This window comes from Chiroxiphia lanceolata, chromosome 6, assembly GCF_009829145.1.
Source record: "Chiroxiphia lanceolata isolate bChiLan1 chromosome 6, bChiLan1.pri, whole genome shotgun sequence".
Lineage (NCBI taxonomy): Eukaryota > Metazoa > Chordata > Aves > Passeriformes > Pipridae > Chiroxiphia > Chiroxiphia lanceolata.
In genome coordinates this window covers 10,154,945-10,179,981 of record NC_045642.1, presented here as the reverse complement: position 1 = coordinate 10,179,981, position 25,037 = coordinate 10,154,945, and the positions used below count along the sequence as shown (strand labels likewise).

General features: G+C 40.9%; 1 protein-coding gene across 1 annotated transcript in view; it reads left to right on the top strand.

Annotated features, from left to right (window-relative positions):
* Window positions 1–25,037, top strand: part of MICAL2 (microtubule associated monooxygenase, calponin and LIM domain containing 2) — a 148,673-nt gene that overhangs the window by 35,039 nt on the left and 88,597 nt on the right. Inside the window, exon 4 of the mRNA XM_032690415.1 lies at window positions 8,733–9,090. Coding sequence (XP_032546306.1) covers window positions 8,827–9,090 — 264 coding nt within the window. The 5' untranslated portion in view covers window positions 8,733–8,826. The remainder of the gene's footprint in view (window positions 1–8,732; window positions 9,091–25,037) is intronic.

The window sequence follows — 25,037 nt, the reverse complement described above, 5'->3', positions numbered from 1 at the left end:
GACTGCTTCCTAATATCTTATTCCCATTGGGTGATGTGGTTTCTTTTTTCTTTTTTTCCTGGTGGATTTCCAGAAACTAACGTTTTAAGATGTATTCTGTTGTTTGACTGATAGGATTTTTCTGCAGCAGAAATGGATGATGTTTTTGTAACTCTATTGGAATCTTTATTTGGTTCTTTTTATACTTTGTTTTTCTTCATTTTTTGGGAAGTCCAGGCAGAGGGAGGGTAGAAATTGTCCTGCACATTTTCTTCCAAAAATACTGTTTCTACTTTCGGAAAATGTCTTTCCTAATCTCTTCTGGTAACTATCTGTCCAGTTTACAAGGACGAAAAAAAATAAAAGATACAGAAAACCATCACAGTAGCTTTCTTTCTGTTTTTGTCTTTTTATATAAATGTTCCTTGGAGCAGAGCTTGGTGTTTAACCTAGTTTTCTGGTTTCCCATCACCCTCTGGCTGACTTGTCTGGGTGTGGCTTCACAGTTCTCCACTGTCATTCAGTGGCTGGTTTTTGGTGGCATATTGACATTACTGCAACCAAGGAACCTATCATTTACAGCTCAAAACTGCTCTTAAGTTTCTTTGATTCTTTAACTTTGTGGTTCCCATGGATTTCGGTGTGACTGATAACATTAATGCCCCGATAAAACACAGGAAGAACTGTGTGCAGCCTTGCACTAAAAAAAGTTATAGCAATGGAATGTGTTGATTCCTAAAAGCCTGTGTGTACACATAGGAAATATTGCCCAGAATGTTTCATTTCTTTGATCATTGGCAAAGCAATCCTGTCTGTGTTTTCAATGGATTAATCCTGGTTGCTGATCTGGAAGTCTGATGTCTACAGATGAGGGCAGCTCTGACAAATGAATTATTGTGGACTGGAGCCCTCAAGGTCTTGCAGGCCTTGTGCTGGCTGCTTATTCTTCCTGTTCAGCTCTTGGGTAATTGCTACAGCCCCAGTAATGAGAGGGTAACATACTGAAGAGCAGGGACCTACAGATCCATGCTTGGAAAGACAACCTGAAACATTCTCCAGAGAGCTTTTGGCATGTATTTGTGAAAACTAACATTGGTGCTGTTCTTGCTCTTCCCCAAGACATAGCCTGGGCAGTTGGCTTCAGCACAACCATAATTTCATATTATGAAATTCATATTATGAAGAAATATTAATTTCCTTTCTCACAGAAATCCTGAGGGGAAACAAAAGACAATCTTGCTTTGGTATCCACTCTTCTCCAAAGGCACTTTCTGGTGTCTCCAACTGATGCCTTCGGGCAGTTCTCAGCTGGAGTAGCAACAGTGCTGGTCACCCTGTCTGCTCTGTTGCCTCTCTGGGTCAAGAGTGACACTGGGCACTGCCAGAGGCCTTGGCAGTCTCATGTTGCTGTGTTAGTTCATAGCCTATCTTGCTGCTCCATCCTTCTGGATTATTCCTATTCCCAGTGTCGTGAACCAACATTATTTCCATGATTGCTGACTGAAAGAGTCTACTTTTTACTGGTTCATATGTTTGGGGTTTTTTTATGGTGTATTTACCTCCATAATTATGTCCCCATGCATACAAAGGGAAAGCTGTGTGAGAGGAACCACTGCCAAATGTGGCTCAGTTTTGTTGGTATAGCTGCATCTGTAGCAGGGATTTTGCTGACAGCTCTATCAGCCAGCGGATGTGCATTTTATTGTGTTCCTCATAGACACAGTTGTGCCATCTGAGTTTTCCCTGTGACCTGAGGGTGAAGAACAGACAGGAGGGCACAGGGCTGTGAGAGGGAGTGGGATGTTGAAGTTCTCACAGCTGGGCAAAAGTGGTGCCAGAGCTCCCTCTCCATCATCCTCTCAATTGTCTGTCCCTGATTACTGTGCCTGGCCCTGCTGCCTCCCTGCTGGCTGTGACTTTGGTAATGGAAAATAGGGTATTACTTGCTCTCCAAATTAGTCTGGCTCAATGTTCTAACATCCTATTGAAAATAGAGAGTCTTGTGCTGATCAAAAAACAACCAGCACTGCCTATTCTTTGATTAATTTTTATATCCCTGCTGTTCCAGTGTGTGAGCTTGAAATTATGTGTTACTATAGGACAAGAAAGGCAGGAGTTTCAAAGAGCTTAAAGATTGTCCTTTTAATTGTTTTCACTGAGACTGCATTCATAACATCTTTGTAACTTCAAGAACAGGTGTCTTCTCTTAAGCTTTCTTGCTGACTGATGTTATCCTTATGGTATACTTTTTTCCTTTGCTCTTGTGATCCTAACCTAGGGAAACATCAGCATAAACTTTCTACAGTCGCTTATACTCTGTTTCTGATCTACTAAAACAGAGCTAAAAAATGTTCTTTCTTGTAACCAGTCTAAACAAGAGTCAGGTTTTAATATCTTGTTCATGTGTAACATTTAACCCCTAATGACTGTGTGTAATCATCTACACTTACCTTTGAAGATGTTGACTATGTGGAAACTTGGGACCTTGTAATAGAGCTTTTAGCACCCCTGTTAGAAGTAATAATTTTTAAATACTCACTGTAATTTGCACAAAATAATAAAAGAAATAGGAGACATTTCTCCTTAAAACCATTGGACTTAAAAGTCTAGAGTTACAATTTTCAGTGGAGTAGGTACAACACCACTACTTTAAAGAAAAAAAAAGGGGGGGGAACTTTTGTAATTTTACAACTCTTTCTTCAGAAATGACAGTATTTTTGATCAGTATTTCTGATGACTACTTTGAGTATATGCTGCATACGGATGCCTGGAAAACTATGTATTGCCATTCATTTGAAACACTTGTGCTGGTGTCTGGCAAAATGACCATCTGGGGTTCTAGTGATTCTCACAGGACAGGATTTCTGGTGCAGGCAGCAGAGTGGTGTGAACCCTGTGGCTGCCAGTTTTCTGTTTGATGTGATCTGAAGCCTGGGAACCTGGACTGCAAGAGGGTCACGTGCCTTGGGCTCACCAGCAGCTGGGGCAGATGCCTGAGCCTCCATCCCTGGGATTGCACATGTGGACCCTTGGGCAGCATCCCACGCCTTCCTCAGGCCAACGCTTTATGCTTCTCTGAATGGAGACACATGCAAGCTGCTGGCTCGTGTGGTTGAGCTCCTTTTACTTGTCAGTGTCGTAGTGTATTCCCCCAGTAAAACCGTAAGGCTCAGACCAGTAACATCAAGAAACAAACCGGACTATTTTTAAAGCTTTCAGCTTTAAAATGTGTGGAATGTGACTTAGTCTGTGTGGCAGATAAAATCCTAGAGATAGGTCATTTTATTTTGTGTTTCCTGTGAACATATCTAAAATATCCACTGCAAAGCATTGGTGTACTTGTGCATGTTTCCAACTATATTTTGTTGTGGATGCTTCCAGATGTAGCAGGTTAAATTGGCACAGCAGCACTTGTTGGAGGGCTTATGTTTGAAATGTCTCATATAACTCCTGCAAAACAAGCTGATAGCGTGTACAGTAACCTTGTAAGTTCATAGGCACAGAGTGTCTCAGTAGGAACTGTTTTGAATTCCATACTTGGCCTGAAAAGTTAGGAGTTCTGTGGAAGTCAGCTTTTTATAAAAATGAAGAAAAGTAATCTGGCTGTTTATAGAGATGGTTTGCAAAGCTTTGTTCAGAGCCAATTTCTCTTCATTGATGTTTCTGTTAGGACTGTGCATCTTAAGAAATGTGTTTTCTATTTGTCACTGATAAAAACCAAGTATTTCAGACCAATGGATTTCTGAGGTCTTAACTAGTTTTATAAGCTAAGCAAATGAGAGCTTCAGTTGTAACCAGAGTCACTTTTTTTTTTTGTCCCTCTATGCAAAGAAAGCAAACGACCAAAGAGCTGTGTTTCCTCCAGATAGAAATATTTACGTTTAAAATGCTCACCATAAAACAGAGTGCATAATGAGAGTAGAAATGAAGTTGCAAAACCTAGGAGGGCTACAACATGGCCAGTTTCACTTGCAAACTTCACTTTTTATAATGGTGTTGAGATGTTAGACAGCTCTGTCAGGGAAGAGACAGCAGCAGTACTGTAGTTTTAAGTGATGATGAGGAAGGGCCTAAGCAGATGATAACTATAGATGTTGCAGAATCCATTCTTTTGTTTCTGTTGATGTTTCTCGCCTTAAGCAAACAATAAATGTATTGTGTCCTGCATGCCAAAGAGCAATCTTAATAGAAGAATTTATTCTCGGTAAACATGGAAGAATTAGGGCTGTATTGAAAATGGGATCAGGATTAGTGGTATTGAAATGTGAGGAATTTAATTCTTTTCCAATCTCTCTGAGGAACATGTTCTCAAATATTAGAAGCAGAGCATTAAGGGACTAAGGAAGGACTTAAGTGCTGCAAGTTTGAATTAGATTGGCATTGTTCTCTCTCCAGTGGGACAACTAAGCCAAAAAAGGGTTTTAATTTTTGGGTGTTCTACCTCAAGACCCTGCTGACAAGTAACTCGCATAGTACTGCTGTCAAAAATTTATTTTCATTTAATGACTCATATATGTCAACTTTATTGCTTGCTCAGCTTGCTGCTGAAAGACTTCATGTGCAGACATGAACCAGCTCCATACATCCATCTAACTAGAGATACTTAGTGGAATTGCCCTGACAGTGGAGCTGCTTTTTTCAGTATTCTCAAAATCATCTCCAGTAACAGAGCTTGTTGCACTGACAGGAGATGTCAGCCAAGACTGGAGGCATTTTGCTTTCCTGTGTCTATATCTGTACACACAGCATTGCTTTAATTTCTACTTCCTCTCTGTCCCTTTTGCACCGCTTTCCTTTTAGTTGTAATAAGATCTTTGCTTTCTTCTTGGGCAGCCACCAGACACAATAAGCACTTCTCAGCTTTCCTTATATGACATTCTTGTTTGCCCCAGCTGGAGGCAGAAAGGAGGAGGTAGGGGTAACTTCTGACAGTAGAAGGGACCATTCAAATGGAATCCTTCTTCCCAGTGTTTGTACTTTGTGCCTGGGAGCCCTCCAGAGACTCCCAGGGAAGCTACGTGGAAAGCCAGATTCTTTTATGTGCTTAATACCTCCTGTGTGGGGCCTAAAATGGCAAGTCTTGTTAGCTGCAAATCTAACCCACGGATGCTTCAGTTCTGACTTAAAGGAACTGTTTGTCCAGTCTATTTCCTGTTCTCTCATTCCTTTCCTTTCCCTGGCCCAAATTTTTATTGGGCTCTGTAGCGCTTCAGTAAAGTTGCAAATAAGCTTCATTATATTTTTGAATTGTACTTCCCGAGGAAGTTCAATAGTCACTTTGAAAAGCACAGATTGCAATTTCAGGAGTACTCACCTTGATGAGACTTTTGGATCTGTATTTCATCCCTAGAGTGAATAGGATGAAGGAAGAAAAAGGATAAATGATAATAACTCAAGTACTTTGCCAAACATTATTTTTTTTCTACTACAGGTAAGCAGTTTATGCATTGCCTCTTAAGCTTTTGAGACAGTTACAGAACAGGAAACTTTAATTACAGTTAAGAATGGCCCTGTTCAACTTCTTGTCATTATTGCATTGTTTCTAGTGAATTATGTACAATATTGCAGTGAAATATCAATGACTCCTCAGACAAAAATGCATTCTTTTCCATCAGCTGCATATACTTAGAGCACCATCTTCTTCTCTGTCATCTGTCAACACAGTGTTCATGCCAAAAAAAGAAAAAAAAAAAGACAAAATAAATGGTGTTTCCTGCAATCCAGAAACCCTAGTAACCAGAGTCTCCTGTCTCATCCTGGCTTTTTGACCACAAAATGAGACTTTTTTGGAGAATATGACCTCTGACACAGTGAGGAGAATTGTTTCGTTTCACTAGTGAGCAAATGTCTCAACTGAGATGCCACTCCACAGCTTTTCAGTATGGACAAGATGGGAGTGTTTTGAAAGTTCATGGGGAGAAGATTTTGTGTCCAGAAAATGTAGCCCCAGTCTTGGCTTTGCGACGTTGGAAGAGAGAGGTTGTAAGGCTGGAGAAGGTGTCCTGGCTGTCCTCCCCAGTGGAAATGCAGAGGAAGCCCCGACCTACTGCTTGTGTGTGTGTGTGCAGCACCTACTTCCACTCCTTGCTAACAATGTTTTGTTCCCTTCCCATTGCCTGCAGTGGCTCCTGCTGATCTCCTGCCTTGTCCTTGCTGTTATCAGCACTGGCACATGCTGTTTTTCTTCTGTGGTTGGTTCAGATATGGCTCTTCTCTCTTAGCTTTATTCTGCCCCCACTTCCTGGCTGGACAGAAACAGCTGAAGCTATAAAACTCTACTCTCTGTGAGCAGAAAAGATACTGAATTAAAGAGCTTGTGATCAGACTCACTTATCAATTATGCCAAGAGTTAACTTTTAAAGATACTTGTGTGTTATAAACGTGTAACAACAGTCTTCTGATGAGCTAATGAAACAGTGGATAGGAAGCACTGTTTATAGCTCTTGTGTTGGTCAAAGTCTTTGGTAGCACTGAGACAGCACCAATGTGAGTTTACAGCAGTGAAGGAAATCTAATCTAATAATGCCACTCCCTGAGCTGACATGTCCAAAGTGGAACATTTCCCTGACACTTCCCCACTCCCCAAGAACCTATTTGTAATTATTTTGAGGGAAAAGGAAAACACTTTGATTTTTCTGTTACAAAATTACCTCAGGCAGGTGTAGAAGTGCTTAGCCTTGATTTTAATTCTTTTTTTTCAACGGGTCTCAAATCCTGAGGTGTGTGTTTACCAAGCTGTTTAAGTGTCAGTGTAGCATCTCGCATTGTCTTCCACGGTTGTTCCCTGCCTTTCCCTTTCTCCATGGAACTTTTGGATCTATTGGCTCTTGTTGGACTGACCTAATCTTAATTCCCAGAGCCAGGACTGGTGAGGGTAGCGCTGGGCCTCCCTCACATCCGCACTGGGGGGGGCTGAGGTGGCCGCGCTCCCTCCTGCTGACATGTTGGAGGGGTTTTCTCCTTAATCACTGAGGACTTGAACCTGGAAAGGTGCAGGATGTCCTGAACTCCGTTTGAGTCAATGGGAGTTCACGGCACTCAGTCTCTTGAAAAATTAGACCTTCTGAAAGTTGAGGCACGTAAAATGTTTGTGCTTTTACCTCACGAAGCCACAAGGCTCTTCAGAAAAGGGCATGGAGCGTACTATAAATGAAGTATTCAGAGGGGAAAACAAAAATTTTCTGACTTATTCTTGGCACCAAATACTTAAGCATGACATTTGGTCTAAGAAAATGTACAAACTCTCAACATTGCCAATTTATTTTACCCACAAACCAACAACAGACTGATGTGCACACAAAGGTTATTTATTTTGAGCACAACCAGGGAATGTGAGTATTCCAAATACTTCCTCATATCTCCCCATGGGATCTCTTTAATAAGTTGCATAATATTTTTCTGTATTAGAGGATGGTAAGATGGACATGGTAGGTCTCTTCTTAAATACACTGGTTATGTTTCCTCTTTTCTTCTATGCAAGCAGAGAATGAATAGTTTGTGAACAGTGTTAAATTAAAAAGCATAACTTCAGAGGCCTTTCTAACAATTTATTCTAAAACTATCAGCCAACAGATGATGTTCCAAGTACAATAACTAATTATGTGGGAAGTTAGGCAAGCACTGATTTAGTTTTTGGTTTCTTGGATTGGTAGATAATTCTTTAATAGTGAGAAAAATACATGACTTAAATTTCTGGACTTGAGTCCAGGTAAACCCTCTTCTGAGGACAAGTTTATACATAACCCATAACAATTTTCTTGGAAAATGTAAAAGCCACTTAGATGTTTTCTGTGGACCTTGGCTGACTCTAAGATGCTCCCCATTAGAGATTGAGAAGAAGGTTAAAGAAGGATAAGGGAGTGCCACAATGAAAGTATTTCGGTTCTTTGAAACTTATGTTAATTTAGAATAGCATTGCTCTTGCAGAACGTAAGGATATTTATCTGGAATATCAGGCACAGTTTGACAGTGATCATGTTACTAGGAAAAGGCAGTGGGGCTTAGCGGGCCAAACATCATTACTTTATATCACCAGCACATGACAAGGTAAGACTCCAAATGCATAACTTCAGCATTTAACATGTGGAGACGTGGAGATAAAATTCCTTTCTATGCACTAGAGCACCAAACCCTTTTCTCATTTTGGCAAGAGAGTTGGGAAAAGGGGGGCTCTCTGCGGGTACTTGTTTTCAGTTTCTTCAGTTCTGGTGTAACTTGTGATATGTTTCTGCTTAGCCTGTTTGGTGCATTTGCTTGTGGCAAGTGGTTGTGCCAATTTTAACTTGCTCTGGCTAAGCTGCACTCTTGGCCTTAGCTTGTGCAACAGGATAAAAAAGATATCCCTTAAATAATGTTGACTCTTGGCTGCAGGTTTCCATGGATTTTTAAGATTAAAACGTTACCAGAGATGTGGTAACTTGCTGTGACATAAATGCTGCTTGGGAAAAGCATCTGGACATTTGGGTTTTCTTCATCAGTTACCTAGGACTGAGCAAAAAAATTAAAGAAATCCTCAGACTGTCAGTGAAGCTGGTTCTTCATGAAGCAACAGGCTCAAGTTTGCAGGGTTTTTATAACAGTCTTAGTGAGTACATGTTGTGACAGCACAGGTATGTTGAGCTTGTTTGTGACACTTGTGTGCCTGTTTGTACCTGGTTGTCCAGTATGTTGGCTTTTTTATGTTCATATTGGATGTGGGTTTAGTTTTGTTATGCAGAACACACTTTAATGTGACCTGTGTTTGTCTTTTCTAGGAATAACATGCTTGGAAGTACTCGGTATTGTTGATCACCTGTACCCTGGCACAAGAGCTCCAGCTTAATCCTTTTCAAACTCCTCTCTCAGAACATGGGGGAAACCGATGATGAAAAATACAGCCAAGCTGGCCAGATATTTGAGAACTTTGTGCAAGCAACAACATGCAAAGGCACCATTCAGGCCTTTAATATTCTCACTCGCCAACTTGAATTAGATCCTTTGGACAACAGAAACTTTTACACCAAACTAAAATCAAGAGTGACCACATGGAAGGCCAAAGCTTTGTGGAACAAGCTTGATAAAAGAGCAAGTCACAAAGAGTATAAGCGTGGAAGATCTTGTATGAACACTAAGGTAAGTGGAGTTCAGTTTTGGATTTTATAGCTTAGAAACTTTCAAACTTGTTTTTCTTTAGAAGCAAGGTTTCTACCATCACATACAGTGTTTCCATTCATGTAACCTTCCCTTTCATATATTGAAACTGTTGTCAACTGATTTGGGCAAATTTTAAGGTATCTTTCTTCTGCAAGTTTTGTGGAAACACATGATATGTAAGTATGAGGCTTAAAGCAGCCTACTTTACAGTCTGTCTTAATCGTGGCCGAAGAGTTTTCTACCCTTTTTAGACATTAAGCATCAGTCAGGCATAAGATGCATACTAATGAAGGAAGTAGGCTGCACTCATTCCAGGCTCACGAGAACCGCTTGCTTTATTAAACAGGGTTTTTTCAAGGTACAAACCACAGCACATTCAGCAGGCTCCTCAGTTTGCTGCTCAGTGCATGCTGTAAAGAGACCAAATGTGTTCCAGCAGCAGTTCCTAAACTGCTCTCTGGAAGTGCTGCTCGGAGGTCTGGGGATCTCTTTGTCCCCTAGCGTTGGCTCTAGTAGACAAACAACTGCAAAAGAAAATCCTGCACTATTTATGGATTGAAATACTTTCCTGTAAGTGCTTTTTCTCAAGCAGAATGTGGATAATTGCTATGTGGTAACTACTGAAGGGGACGGTCTGCTTGGTTGTGGAAAGGACAGGAAATGATCTTCTCTTCAGAGAGAATGCAATACATATTTTGATAGAGACAGCCACTGAACACTGGTATGAATCTAGCTCAAGTTCATGCCAGTTGTTTCATCTAGCTATCACACAGTATTTCTACTAGCTTTGTTTCAAGAGCAATTCACTTATTTACTGTCAAGTGATGGCTAAAAGTTGCCCCAAGAAGGGTAACTTTTCAGAAGCTACTTGACTGTGTAGAGTTAGAACAGAGAGCAAGGGCACGCAGAGGGGTACCTAGACACCAAACTGTGGAGGACTTTTTAATTTAAACTAACACTGAAGGGATATTTCATGGATAGGCAGTGTTGAAAGTCTCTTTATTCTTATTTGCATCATTGCATTCAAACTTCTCAAAAGGACCAGGGAGAAGGACACCACGTTACCTTCAGTACTTATGGAGTCCTCTGTTTCTATTCATTTTTCAGAAGCTCACAAAGATTTTTGTTTTCTAAGGTAATAAAGGTCCTTAACATAGTTTTATTTAGAAGAGTGTCATTTCAGCTATTTACAGTGTTCCAGACAACCACTGCTTTTCTCCTTTCCTTTTTTCCCCTTCATTTACCTTTTTGACCTGTGCTTCCTTCATCCCTTTTGTTCTTTGGAAAATTCCTTGAACATATGTCATGGAGCATCTTTGTGATGAAAACAGGCAGGAAAGGGAAGGGAGAGAGAGCCTCTGATGATTAACAAATTATAGGAAATATTCCACATGCACCTTAGCCATGCAGATACAGCCCCAGGCCCAAATTTCCATGGTCAGTTTGAGGAAGTATTTGCAGCACAAAAAAGCAGTTTTAAGACCCATGTGAAATGTAACTATTAAGTCGTCTCTCAAGTGTGACATTACAAAGCCAAGGCCTAGTTCTGCAAACTTCTTAAGCAAAGCGATTAATTTTTATATATGGTGAGAAGACTCAGGGAAATCACTTGGTACACAAAATATATAGCCTGTGTGATGCTTTACAAGGTTGTTAAGAAGGAGGCCAATCAACACCTTCCACAGTGTTGAAAGTTTGATATTACTGCTCTCTGAGATTAAAGATTTATTTTTAGTGGCGTGGTGTAAGTATTTGTGGAAATTAACGGACGTATCTATGATGCAAATATGATCAACTTGCAAATGAATATAGAATGTCTGTATGTGAATAGTGTGGGTATAGATATTCTGTGAAATACTTGTAGATGTTCATCATGAACCTGGATCATGCCCAGACCTGCACTTCACTGTGTCATCGCTGATTTAACGAGAGAAACATGAATCTTCAGATTGCTGGGAATGAAGGCAGTAACCGCAGTCTGTGGGCTCGGTGGGGATATCTACCGAACATTCCTCACACGTGAATCACAGTCTGCTCTGAAAGCCTGTCTCTGCTCCCTGAATGAGAGGAGGCATGTTGGGGAGAGGAGTGCAGGCTCCCAGGTCATTGCAGTGGTGGGCTCTGACAGCCCCATTACAGATAAGGAATTCTCAGAAACGCTGGCAGCCCAACCAAGATGCCAGTGCAGGGAGATTAGGCTACAACAGACATACCACATTCCCCTTTGGTGCAGCTGGTGATGTTAAGTTTCTGCCTTACTTGCATGCTATGCCAGGTACCATTTTTAGCAGTGAAGCAGCAAACAGGAGTTGGCAGCTAAATCCTGGCAGCAGTGCCCAGCACTCACCTCTGCAGGGTTGCCTGGGGAGTGGTTGAAGTAGATCAACCCAGAGTAAAAATCTTACTTGTTAAAGCAGGATCACAAAATGAGCAATGAGCTAAGTGGATTTTTGCAATTGGAGCTCTGTAAACAGTGCCAAGGTTGCTAGTAGGCATCATTTTAAAAAAATACATGACTTGAAGGCTTTATATGAGGTTGTGGCCTTGAACTCTGTAGCTGAGTCTGCAGCTCATGGTGCTTAGATATGGCTTTACAATCTTCCCAATCTTTGGAGGAGATAAAGGAGATACAAGGCAATTGGGTTCTAAATTACTCATGGGAGGGATTTTTTTGTTTGGTTTGGTTTTTTTTTTTCTTCTAAATGCAATGAAAATCTGCTGCCTCACCCAAAACCAGTTTGGTTTTTTTATGTGGTATTTAAGGGCTCAGTGCTGTACTTGTTGATTTTTGTGCTTATAAACTCTTCAGCCACGCTTAAGTTACTCATTACAATATACACAAGTTTTATACATACAGAATGTTCCACTCCAACTAAATAACAATAATCCTGTGTCTTCCCTGCCCTTGAAGAACATTGCCAAATATGGCTTTCAAAGTTTCTACAATGATACAATTTTAAGTTGGATGAATAAAACCAGTTGAGCAATTTTCAAGAAGTTCAAACCCACTGCTATTTCAGAATTGTCTTACTGGGGGCATTATTTTCCCTTGAATTCTTTATAGAACAGACAAACAAACAAAAAGGCACCCCCAGAATAAAACCAGAGTGCTGTAGAAAGACATGCACAAAATTGGGGCAGAAATGAACTTTCTCTGAAAGTGTTGGAGCTCACCTGTAGGAATGCTAATTCTGTACAGAACATAAACTTCCTTCAGTCTCAAACTTGTAAGTTGGAAATGATTCCTGTTCAGAATTGCTATTTCTGGAGCTGGCATTTTCACAGTTCACCAGCATTAGAGAGGAACAGAAGTCTGTCCTAAGTAGGCAAAACTGTAGATATCACACTGGTTTTTGCTAATATGTCTAGAAAAAGAGCACAAATTTTTTATGATGACAAAGTTTCTCTCTGGTGTTCATCTTTTACTAATTAATGCAGAGTAGTGTGCTTGGAGTCTGAAGTGATTATTTCTTCAGGGAATGAAAGGTAGCTGGACAATCAGAAGAACATTAAAGGTTTAATGTATGTTGTTCCCCATGCTGGTAGTTTGAATGTCTCTATGCAAAAAGTAATGCAATGATGAACAAGAATTCATCCAGCTAGTGTTAGTATATTCATTAGCCTTTTTAAGACATATGTGAGTGTTAACTTTCTGTATGCAGCACATTCATTACTTGCAGTTGATTTACTGTCGGTTTACATGTGTAAATGATATGAATATGTACATGTACATAAAAATGAGGCTCCCACTGATGTTTGAGGTAGGTATGTATATGGATCAGAGGGCAGGACCTGGCTCATACTGTGCACCTGAAATTCTGGCTCTCCCATGCTTAAGGAGAGCAGAGATTGCTGCACATGAAAACATCCCAGACTTACTCTCAAGGAAGGTGTCGATTCTCTCTAAAGCATGCAAATATGGTGTTGTCTTCCCCCTCAAACCTGTATGCTGTTTTTTTCAAAACACAGGCCTACACTTGAGAACTAAGGAAACTTTAAGTGCTACTGTGTAATTATCAGCTGCTTTAGTAGACTCTGGCATCTCTCTCTGAAAATACCAATTTCAGATGGTGGTGTTGGGGGGACAGGGGCGACACAAATTCCTGTGCACAGCTTTGGTCTTCTTAGCATTATCTGTGTTGTAGACCTTGGGCACAGATCTTGGGCAGAGGACTTGTACAGTCTGAGCTGCAGTTTCAAGGTTGAACTGAACAATATTAGCATAAAGCAAGGAAATAAAATTGTGTACAGAAATATGTGCATTTACATATATGCATTTGTATGTAGATGTGTATGTGGAATGATACAAATTCTTAAAAACCAAATTATCTTAAACTCTACCATGGAATCGTTGATGTTGGAAAAGACCTCTAAGATCATTGAGTCCAACTGTTAACCCAGCACCACCATGTTCACCGCTAAGCCCTGTCCCCAAGTGCCTCTCTGGTTTTAGTCTTGACTGAGCTTGGCCTTTCAAATCTTGTTTTATAATGGATTAGGTTTCCTTCCAAAAACTCATGTTGGGAAACCTATTGCAAGAGAATGACTCTAAAAATATATTTAACCATGTTTCCAGGACTTATGTGAAAACAGTGGCTGTTTTTGGTAGTGTCACGTGCTGCCAGTCTTACCTGGACTTAGTGGCATTGGTGTCCCTGCTGCAGAGAGGGCTCCAGAGCTCCTTGGGTGGGTTAATGATTAACCAAAGCAGCATTACAGAGAGTGTGTGGTTTCAGGGGAGTTGGGGACCGGGGTGTGAGTCAGCAGAAGAAGAGCCCTGGTTCAGAAATGGGGCTGGAAGTTTTGTGCCTGACTCTGCACTAGTTCTCAGCCTCGTCTCCCTGTACTAACCACAGTGGTGAACCTGTGAGTGATAAAAGGAGGATGGTCTTTGTCTGCCAAACCCCTTCTGCCTCTTTTCATATTGTCTTCGTTTCCAAAGGCTGCCAAATATATTACTTGGGAGTTTACAAAACTTACTTTGCCTGGCGCTCTCCTTCCCACAGAGCTGAGAAAAGGAAAGGTGCTCCTGGGCTGCATTGAGTGCTGCCACATTCTGTAGCAGTGGGGTGATGAGCAGGATGAGGAGTGGATACCAGGTCCATATCCTTGTTGTTAGGTAGAAATTGGCTTCCTACCAGTCCTCAGTTGTTTGCAAACAACCTCTTCTGCAGTCTTGCCCCTCATGGTAAGTGAGGCAAGTTTGGTTTTAGATGTCTTCCTCTCCCCACCTTGCTCTGCAGTGCTAAACAAATACTTGTCTCTTAATTAAGCAAATCATCTAGCATGTGTAAACTTGCAGGTTTGGTGGCTACCTTTCTTCCCAAAGTGCTGGCACTTGTTGATCCTTCAGAGACAACTGTGGGATTTTCAGCCAGGTTTCTCCAGTGCTGTGCATGCTGGTACAGAAGTCAGTGAAGTTGTGTGTTCAAGTGACCTGACTGATTGCATCCCTTGAGACAAACATTTGATTTTTTAAGAGAGTAATTGAATTGTAAGATGAAAGAAGGGAGTGCCAGTTGTGCTCCAACTCAAAAATATCCATATTACAATGAAAGTTTGAACCTGTTTATTCTATAAAGAGCAAATATCCAGAGGCACATCCCTTTCACTGGTTTCTTCAAAATAATGATTGAAGTGGGGAGATTTCCAAACCTGATAATCAGGGTTTATAATGAACACACCAAACTTATCATAGATGTATTAGATAGTGTTGCTAACTTGCTTATTATAATGAAAAGGCATTCCTGTGAAGGTCATAGAACTTGAAACTAGAAGTTGACTACTGAATTTAGGAAACTTAGGGAATGAATGGTTGTGGCTTTTCAGAGGGAGACATTCAGCTGCTTTTTTGTGTGTGTTGTTTGTTTTTTTAATAATCCAAACACACACTGATTGGATAGTAGAATCCAGAAGCTATTGAGATTTTTGGGAATATTAAGGGCCACATATTCTAGTGACTTTTGACGTGACACCTAGGTGTGTTTGGTATACTTGAAAGACAAGCTGTTTATTTTGATATCTGTGCTTTTTTGCTTTTGTCTTTTAGGACTGGGCACCTAAAGCCTTGCACTGGATTTGGATTGTAAATTTTTTTTAGGAGTTTTAATAAGCAACTTCTGTTTCAAAGCAGTAGAAAATATGGGACTAATGAGAATGAGTGGTAAGGAAAATTTGAGATGAGAAACAGCGAATCACCTATGAACATGCAGTGAAACCACAGTTGTTGAACGCTGTCTATGTATTCATTTCTCTAAGGATTTTTAGAGAGGGGATGGGGAGAAGCTCGGGTGATGACAGGACACACAGCAGACAGTTCTTTGAAAACAAAACAAAGTACTTGACTCTTTGAGATGTGTTTTAAACGGCGATTGAGCCAAATTACATCATCAAAAGCAAATGTTTGGCATGTGATTCGGTAATGAAATCACTTTATTTTTATTATCCTGGAGACATTTCCACAAACATACGGCTTTTTCAGCTTTATCAGTCGTGAAAAGCAATGAAACCTGGCCAAAGTAGCATAATCAGACAGCCTAGATAAGACTTTTTGGGCATTTGGGAATTTAATTTTTTTTTTTTTTTGGCTTGCAAGGTAACAGTAGCTTTACATCTTGCTTGAACAGCACTGTGCTGTTTCTCTGTCTTTGCAAGTAATCGAGAGGAGGGAACTGTCCCACCCTGACCTGATATCCTAGATATTTTATTAAGATTCCCACAGGGAGTGACACCCTGTTACTTTCACACAAAACACCACTATTGTCACCGCGAGTGGCTTAATGAGGTCTGAATGAAACAAAAGGTTACGACAGGGTGTGTCCCGGTGACTGTGGCTTTACAGGGCTTGGGGGCTTGGCCCTGTGGAGCAGCTGGGCTGTGTGTCCGTCCATGGGGCCGTCTGTCCGTCCACCAGGGAAGGCTGGGGCAGGAGGCGAGGGATGTTCCTGCCTGCCCCCTGGCCCAAAGCTCCGCTGATGATGTGCTGGGGTCAGAGAGAGAGACCTTCAGGGAGACCCCGAGGGTGCCAGGTGTGGTTGTTGGGGGTTTGTTGTTAGCTACGTTTCCAGCTTTGCTCTGCTAATGTTTGTGTACTGATAAGTGAGGAAATACATGACTTTTGCTACCAAGAAGCGATTAAACACTTGGCTGCTGGACCCCAGATTTCAGACAATAAGGCAATTTCCTGTCTCCTAGAGCTCAGGTCCTTCCCGAGGTTCCCATGTCTGCCCTGAGAACGGGGCTTTTGGGGATGTGGTTGCTTTCTTTCCTCTTTCTGCTGATAAATCTAATTCTGCGTTATCTTCTGTTTAGGCCTCAGTGCAGACAGCTTTTAACCTACTTTTGGTAGGCTGTAAAATACCGGTTTTAAGAGGTGCTGTGTAAGAAGAGAAAATGCAAAATATTTTGGTAGTAGCTTATTTTATTAAGCAAACAACAGAACTTCTATTTGCATTTTCTCTCTAAAAAAACCTTCACAGTGATGGAGTTTATGGTGAAAAAAGAAGCTTAACTAGGAGCTGTTATAAAGTAAATGTAGAAATTCTCTTTTAATGCCCTTGAAATTGTGTTTATTTGCTTTACTTTCTCTGCTACTTTACTTTCTCTGCTACACTGTCTAAAGGTGGATTATTTTACGTCAGATAGTTCTCAAAATTCCCACACTCCCTAACCTGTCTACACTTACACACAAAGTTTGTGTCTGCAACAGTCAAGTTTCTGCAAACTATTTGCCATTTCAGATCCCTGGGATATTTGTGCCTTAACCTGTATATCTGTTGAAAAGTGCTTATTGAAAAATGATCTGAGTTTATACCTTAATGTGACATTATTACAATTTTCTAGTTCTTCGGTCTTTTTTCAAATTGGGAATGGTTGACTGAGCTTAAAGCTGTATTTTGAGACAAACCTGATGGGGGGAAAACCAAAGTATTTCTGTGTTGAAAAGCCTTGTCAAGGAGAGCCGGCAACTGGTCACTTCTTGCTTCAAATCTTCCAAAATTGTGAGAGTCTGGCAGGTACCCAAATGGGCCTTGGTTTTGTTCTGGAGGAGCAAATGTGACCAAGCAGGACTAAGCTGCAAGTGCTTTGAAACACAGGATTAGAATGTCTAAAAATCTTGAAGAAATGGTCTGAGATCAACAGGGTAAAATTTCTGAAAGCTGCTAAAAGATTATGAACCTTCCAACGAAGGAGTGTAATACCCAGAGAAAACTTGGAATATGTTGCAGAAAATGACCTGGTGCTTGTAATGAACCACACACCCAGCCTGAGTCCATAGTGCTGACCCACGGGGAGCTGATCCTGGGAGCCTGTCTGAGGAGGCCTTCAGTGTGTCAGGGACTGGGATGTTTCCTTTCCACCAAGTTGGTGCAGGAAAAATCCTGTCTAAAATATTTTGCTTAGTTTTAAGCAGGCAAGTGGTAGATAAACTAGAGCGAATCTAGAACAGAACAGCTGTAATGGTCAGAGCTTTAGAGAACGTGACCTGCAGGAAAGGCTTAAATACCTTCACCTAATCTATGTTAGGGGAGGCCCCAAGGGGAAGACCACGGAGCATTTCACCTTGTCTCTCTAATAGTCTGGCTGATGCTGCTAGATCAAATTCTGATTAGTTTTTCAAACTTTGTGTTTTGCCCTGGACATTTGCTGCTCCTGTTTCAGCCCTGAAGAACAGCTTGTGTTTTCCAAGGGCAGGCTGTTTCTGCTTAGCAAACCAACCAAGAGATACTGCCTGACTTGTCTTGCATCACTCTCTGGATCTGACTAAGATACTGACTTGAGAAGGAACCATGTGGTTCTGCCACACTCTGAATTGGCCTTGTGTTGCTTCCGACTACTGCCCTTTTGAAAGAGTTACAAGAGCAGCTCTGAAAGGACCTGTGCAACAGCAAAATGTCCCGGTCCTGCCTGTACTCTGCCATCCTCGCTGGATTTACAATTCAGATAAAACAACCGCTCCAGGGTAAATTGCAACTTAGATTAGAAAACATTGCAAGAGATGGCAGTGAGCTTCCTGCCAAGGACTACACACCCAGAGCAGTAATAACAAGTTATGCAGATCAGCGAGTGCTCAGTGGAAGGCAAAGGCATTTCTCTCAGGTTCTCCCCCTCTCGCCCCTTTTTCTCTTGTTTTTTAGCAAGGTGGGAAATAGTCACATATGGGATGAAGCCATTCCTGACCGGGGGGGGCTGCCAGGGTCCGGTCCCTGCTCGGCCAGCCGTGGGGCTGCGAGGGCTGGGCCAGCTTCCTCATCTCCTGCCTGGCTGGAGGCATCTGGGGTAGGAAGTTCACTGCCGGGCAGCCTGGATACAGCCCTGATAGTGGCAGAACAAGCGCAGCCGGTGTTGTTGAGGCAGGTGTCTCCATCTGAATTTCACCCTGGCTGGAATGTGAAAACAGACTCATTAATACGTGTAAATAAACACTGATCTTCTGTGTATGTTTATCTCCCTTCTGTTGTGTTGGATATTGGTGTAAAAAAGACTATTACACCTCATGATGTGCAATTAGCTGCCAAGTTTTGTCTTCAGCTCTTTGCCCCTTTTTTTGAAGCATTCTCCTTTTTAGATTTTTTTCACTATTTTATATTTACTTTTATTTTCCATGACTCTTCCCTTTAGTAAGAGGTTTTTATGTACCTTCTTTATTTTCAGCCAAAAAGGTTTTGGAAATGAGAACTAGAGAAGCCGAAATCTAATTTTCACTGTGTGACATGCTACCAGCAGCCTGGTTTGTTGGTTTGTTGGTTCTGAGTGCTGTTAACTTTTCCTGCTAAAAACCTTCCTCAAAAGTGTTATGCTAAAGGCACATATTCTAATTCTGGTTGTTTGAACAATTCAGGCTTGCTGACACTCTTGAATGCCACTTTTCCAAGAGGTGCTGGTTGGTAATTCATAGTGTTATCAAATAAGTAAAACTGTAGAAACTAAAGGCATTGTCTGTCCATGGTAAACTGATTTGTGCAAGTGACCAGTTAAACCAGAAAAAGTCAGATTATCACTCTTTTGAGCTGTATTTAGCTTTACTAGTAAGTGGCTGTGAGTGCAAGCACTCGAAATGTAGTGACTTTGAAGACTGCATGATGAGCTGGAAAAAGAGACCTCAGGAGCCCAGAATTCCTGCCTTCCTGTAGCATTTTGAGCTCATCTATAGGTTCTGTACACTACTGTACAGTCATTCTGCTTAGGAAAGTTAAAAATGATGGGATTAAATGATTAAGCTCTTTAAAAATAAATAAATAATAATTAAAAAGTCTGGATTCTGACTCAGACCCATGTCTAGTACTGTAAAGGCTCATTTACCCAGTACTGGCTTCTAAAAGCCAAGCCTTCATTGAGTGTTGGTGAATAACTAATCTAACAGAAAGATATATTTTAGAACATATTTTAAAATATTCTGTGAAATATCCTCAAAGTAACTTGACTGACCACTTACTTGAAAAAGCCAATTTCGAAGTGGAAGCTTAGCACACTTATCAGATTGCTGTGATTGTTGTTCTTTAGTTGTAAGTTCTAGGTTCAGTGTATTATTTCATCTCTGTAGACAGTCCAGGCTGTAGCGACAGGACTGCTATTTTTAAAGCATATTACCAATTTCTTCCTGTAGCAAAACCATGGTTGTTGATCAACATGCCTGTGTGCTTTGGATGCTGCAGAGCTCAAGAAATCCTTTCCTCTGGGTCTGTAGGCAAGTCCTTGCTGGCTGGTCAGCCCCTGACCCTTGAAACCGTGTAGAGGAATAACTATTCCTTCTCAACCTCACAAGCGTCACTACTCGCAAGGCTCCCAACACTTGGTCTCTGCTTAGTCTCTGCTGTGCTCAGAGATGAGGCTCTTGGTGCCTTTATTTCTTTATCTTTGTTCATCAGATCTCTGTTTCTGAAGTCTTTAGTTTCACGGTTTTGTTTTGGGCTTTTTTTGCTAAGTTTTTAAGTATAGCCTTGAAGCACTATCTCAGGATGACAGGCGTAAGCCTACAAAAAACAGGCAAGGTACTTACATGCTGCCAACCATGCTCATGGCTGGGATAGTCAGGCAACATTCTTTCTGCAAGGTTTATCTTGTTTTCATTTTGATTGTTTAAGCAACTGGCCAAAACAAGAAAAGAAACTAATCTCTTCTGGGTTTTGGGTGTGGGCTTGGTTTTTTTTTTTCTTCCCCGTGTTTTGATTACAATGAAAGACAGGTAAGAAAACAGCAAACATACTCTTAATTCCGAAGGATGTTAGAGGGCTTATTTTGTGCTTTATTTGAGGACATTTTTGGATTAAAGCATTTGCCTGGTTTCTGGCGGATAATATGTTTATTGAAATGAGTATAACATGTCTCGTCAGATGGTGTGCGAGTTTTTTCAGATAACTGTAACTGGTGCAGGAGAACAAAGTTTCCAGGGATACTTTCCTGTGATATGTCTATTAACTGAAATGTTTTTAAAATTTATTTTGGCCGATTTATAAAAGGTCTAAGATCAGGTTAGCATATTTAAATATGACCAATGCCACCTGAGAGAGCTCTTCAGAAAAGCTCCGAAGTCCCTACAGCTCTGCATCACTGAAGGCACTCTTGACCTTCCAGCACTCTGAATGCACACAGCCCTCCTTTAATATATGCCATAGCAGAATATAAATTTCAAATGTCTTTCATACCATTGTTTTGATTTCAAAGTATGGAAAACTTTTTATGCACAAATCTAATATTAGATAACCATGTGGCAGAGAGGATGGACAGACAAGTGTGTCCAAATACATCCAGGAAAAATGAAGGCACGTGTTTTTTTTTTTCCATGCAGAAGCTTATCTTCCAAAAAAGAGGAAAAAAAATCCCACTAAAGATGAGCCAAATGAATGCAATAATTGTACTAATGTTTCACTTCTGGCATTTTGACTCAATAAAACAGGAGGGCAGTAAAGATAGATCCTCTGATCCCTGGACTGTGCTGCGTCCAGCTGCGAGTGCAGCAGCTGCAGGGCCCGGAGGCGGGGGAAGAGCTCTGGCCAAAGTCAGCCTATGTTAGGTAGCCTCAAATCCATGTTACAGTCTTGGAAGACAAAGGAAAAGCTGTGTCTCTGTTTTTGCCAGTCACTGATATCTGGGTACCTTTGGTATGAGAGGACAAAACTGCATATTTCTGAGCTGCTCAGCTGAGGGTACAGAGAGTAAAATACTGGTGGGATCAAAAGCAGAAATGAAGTGGTTGTGATGTGCTTCATGCACCAAGGCAGGGTTTAGTTGCAATTAGAGGTGCATGAGCCTTGGTGTTCCCAGCTGCCTTTAAACTTCCCCAACAGTGGTTTTTATGTGGTGTTCACTCTCCAAAGATATCCATTCAGCAAGATGCAGCTAGTCTTAATAATATTTTAAGGTAAACGTTGGAACTATTTGTAGAGCACTTAAGCAGTGTCCACGTAACCCTTTGGACAGTTAGGACCTCTCATGAAAATGCATCTAACTGAATGTTATTTTTGTCAAATGAAATGTTTTTAACCTTGCTAACTTTATAAGGAATTCATGAAACATGGTACAACAGAGAAAAAATACACTTTTAAATGCTACTTAATCTTCGTAGGGCAAGTTCAATTAGCTCCTATGCCTTCTCTCCCCCCTTCCTTTGGAAGAATTAATTTCTATTTATTTAGTTATTTTTAAGATTTTTGCATGTAGTGTATATCCGTTAGCCACAGAAAATTTGGGTATATGTTCTGGTATTTGACATCATTCCAAAAATGAATAGAAGAATTCATGTTTTAAGTCAGCACTGTCCCTTTTCTGTATATGTACGCAGTCAAGTGGACACCTTCCAAATCACTGTCCTATTTAGCTACAGTTGTCCTCACTGTTCTTGACAGGGTCATGTTCTGTTGCCTTTTACTAAAAGCAGCTGTATGGCTATGGCAGTGCTCAGCAAGCACAAGCATCTTGAGCAGTGCAGGGCATGTCGCTGTCACGGGAGCACTGTGCTCCTGTAGCTCTAATGTGTCTGGTAACAGAGTTATTTTATAGCAACACGTCCTTTGTTGGTGTCAGTGGCTGGGCTGGTTTGTGGAAAAGTAGGTGACGAGCACTTTGTCCAGGGATCTTCATCTGCAGGAGCAGAGAGTACCTGAGCAGGGTAGCAGAGTTTAACAGAGCAACTGTGTGTTGAAGTGCTTAGGTAGACCGGGGCTGTAGCAAGACTGGATTTGCATCTTAAATTGATAAAACATGTCATGCCTGTTGTAAGCTTAACCTTTATTTCTTTTTTTATGTTTTTTTAAAAATTAAAACTCCAGCCTTTGACATTTTTAATGTCTGAAGTGGCATGTAGATTTTAATCTTTCAGTCTCTTTCATTATAATGCTTCCAACTTTAAATTGGTTGCTTGGTGCTTTCTGTATACCTATGACTGCACTGCTGTATCCAGTGTCTGTCAATGAATTTTTGTGATAAAATCTGAGACTGCAAATGTGAGATGAACTGTAAGTCAGGAATGTCCTACTGAGCAGTCCTATTTTTGCCAGAAGCATTTTCATATCTAGTAAAGGGGATGGAGTGAAAATCATTGTGGTGGAGAAAGCTTCCTGCTGCAGCTTCTGGTAGCTGTCTGCCTTAGCTGCTTATGCAGCTGTTTCACTTTGGAGCCTTTCCAGGGAACAGTCACTGCTGATCCAGAAAATGTGTTGTTTCATTACATTTTGTGCCTGTCTCATGTTGCATCGCATTTAGCTTTATTGCTAACAAACACTTGTCCAAATCCACGTAGGATGTAACCCTGTGGAATCAGTCAAATTAGTCCTTGGTGCATCTCTGCTGCTTTGGTGTTTCAAAAAGGCCAGGGCCAGTGTGAAGACCCAGATCTAGTGATGATGGGAATGGACACATCTGAGGCCCAGAGCAAGCTATGGAAGGAGGTTTACCATGGAAAGGCAAAGCATTCTATCCCTCTGTGTCCTGCAGGAGTCTCCTGTCACTGTGTGGGGCAGCCCACTGCTGCTGAGGACACCTGCACTCCTTAGGGTTAAGGGATTTAAAGGCACATGGGGAAAGCCACTCCTTGGTACTCATTTCTAGCAGCATGATCCATTCCTGTAGGTTTTGATTTCCAATTGGTGATTTGAGTAAATATTACATTAAGCTAAAGGCAGTTAACTAACTTGAGCAGATGGTTTCCACTATTTTTTTTACTAGTGTGTGTGTGCATTTCCACTGAAGAGTAGCAGTGGTGCTCCTGACTTGGCACCTTGGGACAGCAAAAGGTGTCTCTGTGTCTATCGTGGAGCTGGACTCTGAAAATAATCTCCTCTTTTTCACCTCCAGAACAACTAAAAGGCAGAAATAAGAAAACCTTGAACTTTGGGAGTGGTTGTAGTTTCTGTCTTCATCCCAAGAAAATACAGAGAGCAGATGATCATTGAACACCCTTTTATTTTCCAAGATTAATTTAATGGTTGGGTACTTTGGGCAGAAGAGGAGTGAGGGATTTAGAGTTGGATGATAACAGTGGGATAATGCATTGGACTGCAACAGGATTTGTCTATTCTTAACTATACAAAGAGATGCTGTTTGATTGCATCCCCCGCCCCCTGGTAGATTCCTTGAGCATGATCATGTAAATGCTGAGAGGTAACGTTTTTTTACATATTTCAAGGTCAGTGAGTAGATTCTACCTCTCAGTTAAAGTGGATGAGATTTTTGTGACTAGGTCATTGTGGAGTGTTATTTTCTTTACTTTGTTGGTTTTGTTGTTTTTTGGTTTTCTGGTGTTTTTTTTTTTTGTTAAATACAGTGCTGGTATTCTTGCCCTTTCCCTCCTTTCTTCCAAACCCTCCATTGTTTCCACAAGCTTAGTTTACTGTGTGAAAACCAGTGGAGGCATTCTGCAAATTCTCAGCTGTTAAACTGCATATGGTTTTTCCAGAATGGGATACAGGTGCCTGGATTCACAGGCTGCTGGTTTAGTAGTGAGGGGATGGGAGAGGTTGCAAAAGGCCCCTACTTCACATCCCTCTCTCCCTTTCCTCCCCTCCTATTTTGTAAGTCGTGTGTTTGCACATTATATCCAGCAGATCATATCAAAAACCTGTGCCTGGCACAGAAGTCATTCTGCTCTTGGAGGGGTAACTTGTGCTGCCATTTATCTCCACACTAAGTGCTCTATATCAATGTAGGAACGTTTTCTGGAGATTTTCAAGGTACTGCCATTCCTAAGCATACTAATGGAGAGAAAGTAGCATCTGTTACAGTCAGACTGACCTTTGAATAGAATCAAGCTTATGAGACTTAGCAAATGCTGTGTATGTTTGTATTATTACAACTGAAAATTTCTGGTATCTTTAAATTGTACCAGGAAAAAAATACGTGAAGTTCTGCTCTATTCCAGTCTGAAGATAAATAATGCAATGTGTAGTGTGCTTGATTATGGCGTGGGACAAGATTAATACAGAAACAATTATCTTTTCTGGAATATACAGTACTTTTTAACAGTATCATAGAAACATAGTATTTACTCAGTACCTTAAGTAGACAACTGTTATAAAATATACATAGGTTTATTAGTCTTTTATTGTGAAGTACAAAAATGTCCATGCTTTACTTATGAATTTAAACTGGAATAGTCTTAAGTTTGTCATTAGGCAACTACTACTAGCCTGTAAACTGGCATTAGTCCTCTTCAATGGGCATTTTCTAAGGAGCACTCTAAAAATGCTCTTGCAGAAGTTTAACAAAGACCAGCTTGTCCATTTACTTATGATAATTTATATTGTAAGTGTAAAATTTTCATTGTTGCATATATCTTATCAGTAATTGGTATCATTCGTATCCAGGATGTTTGCGAGAGTAGATGAATTTAGCTCACATAAAATGCTGATGAAAAGCACTTGTGGTGACCATTGCTTGTGGGAGTTGGTGTTTATGGGCAGTCTGTCCAGAACTTCCAGTTACTGCATAGC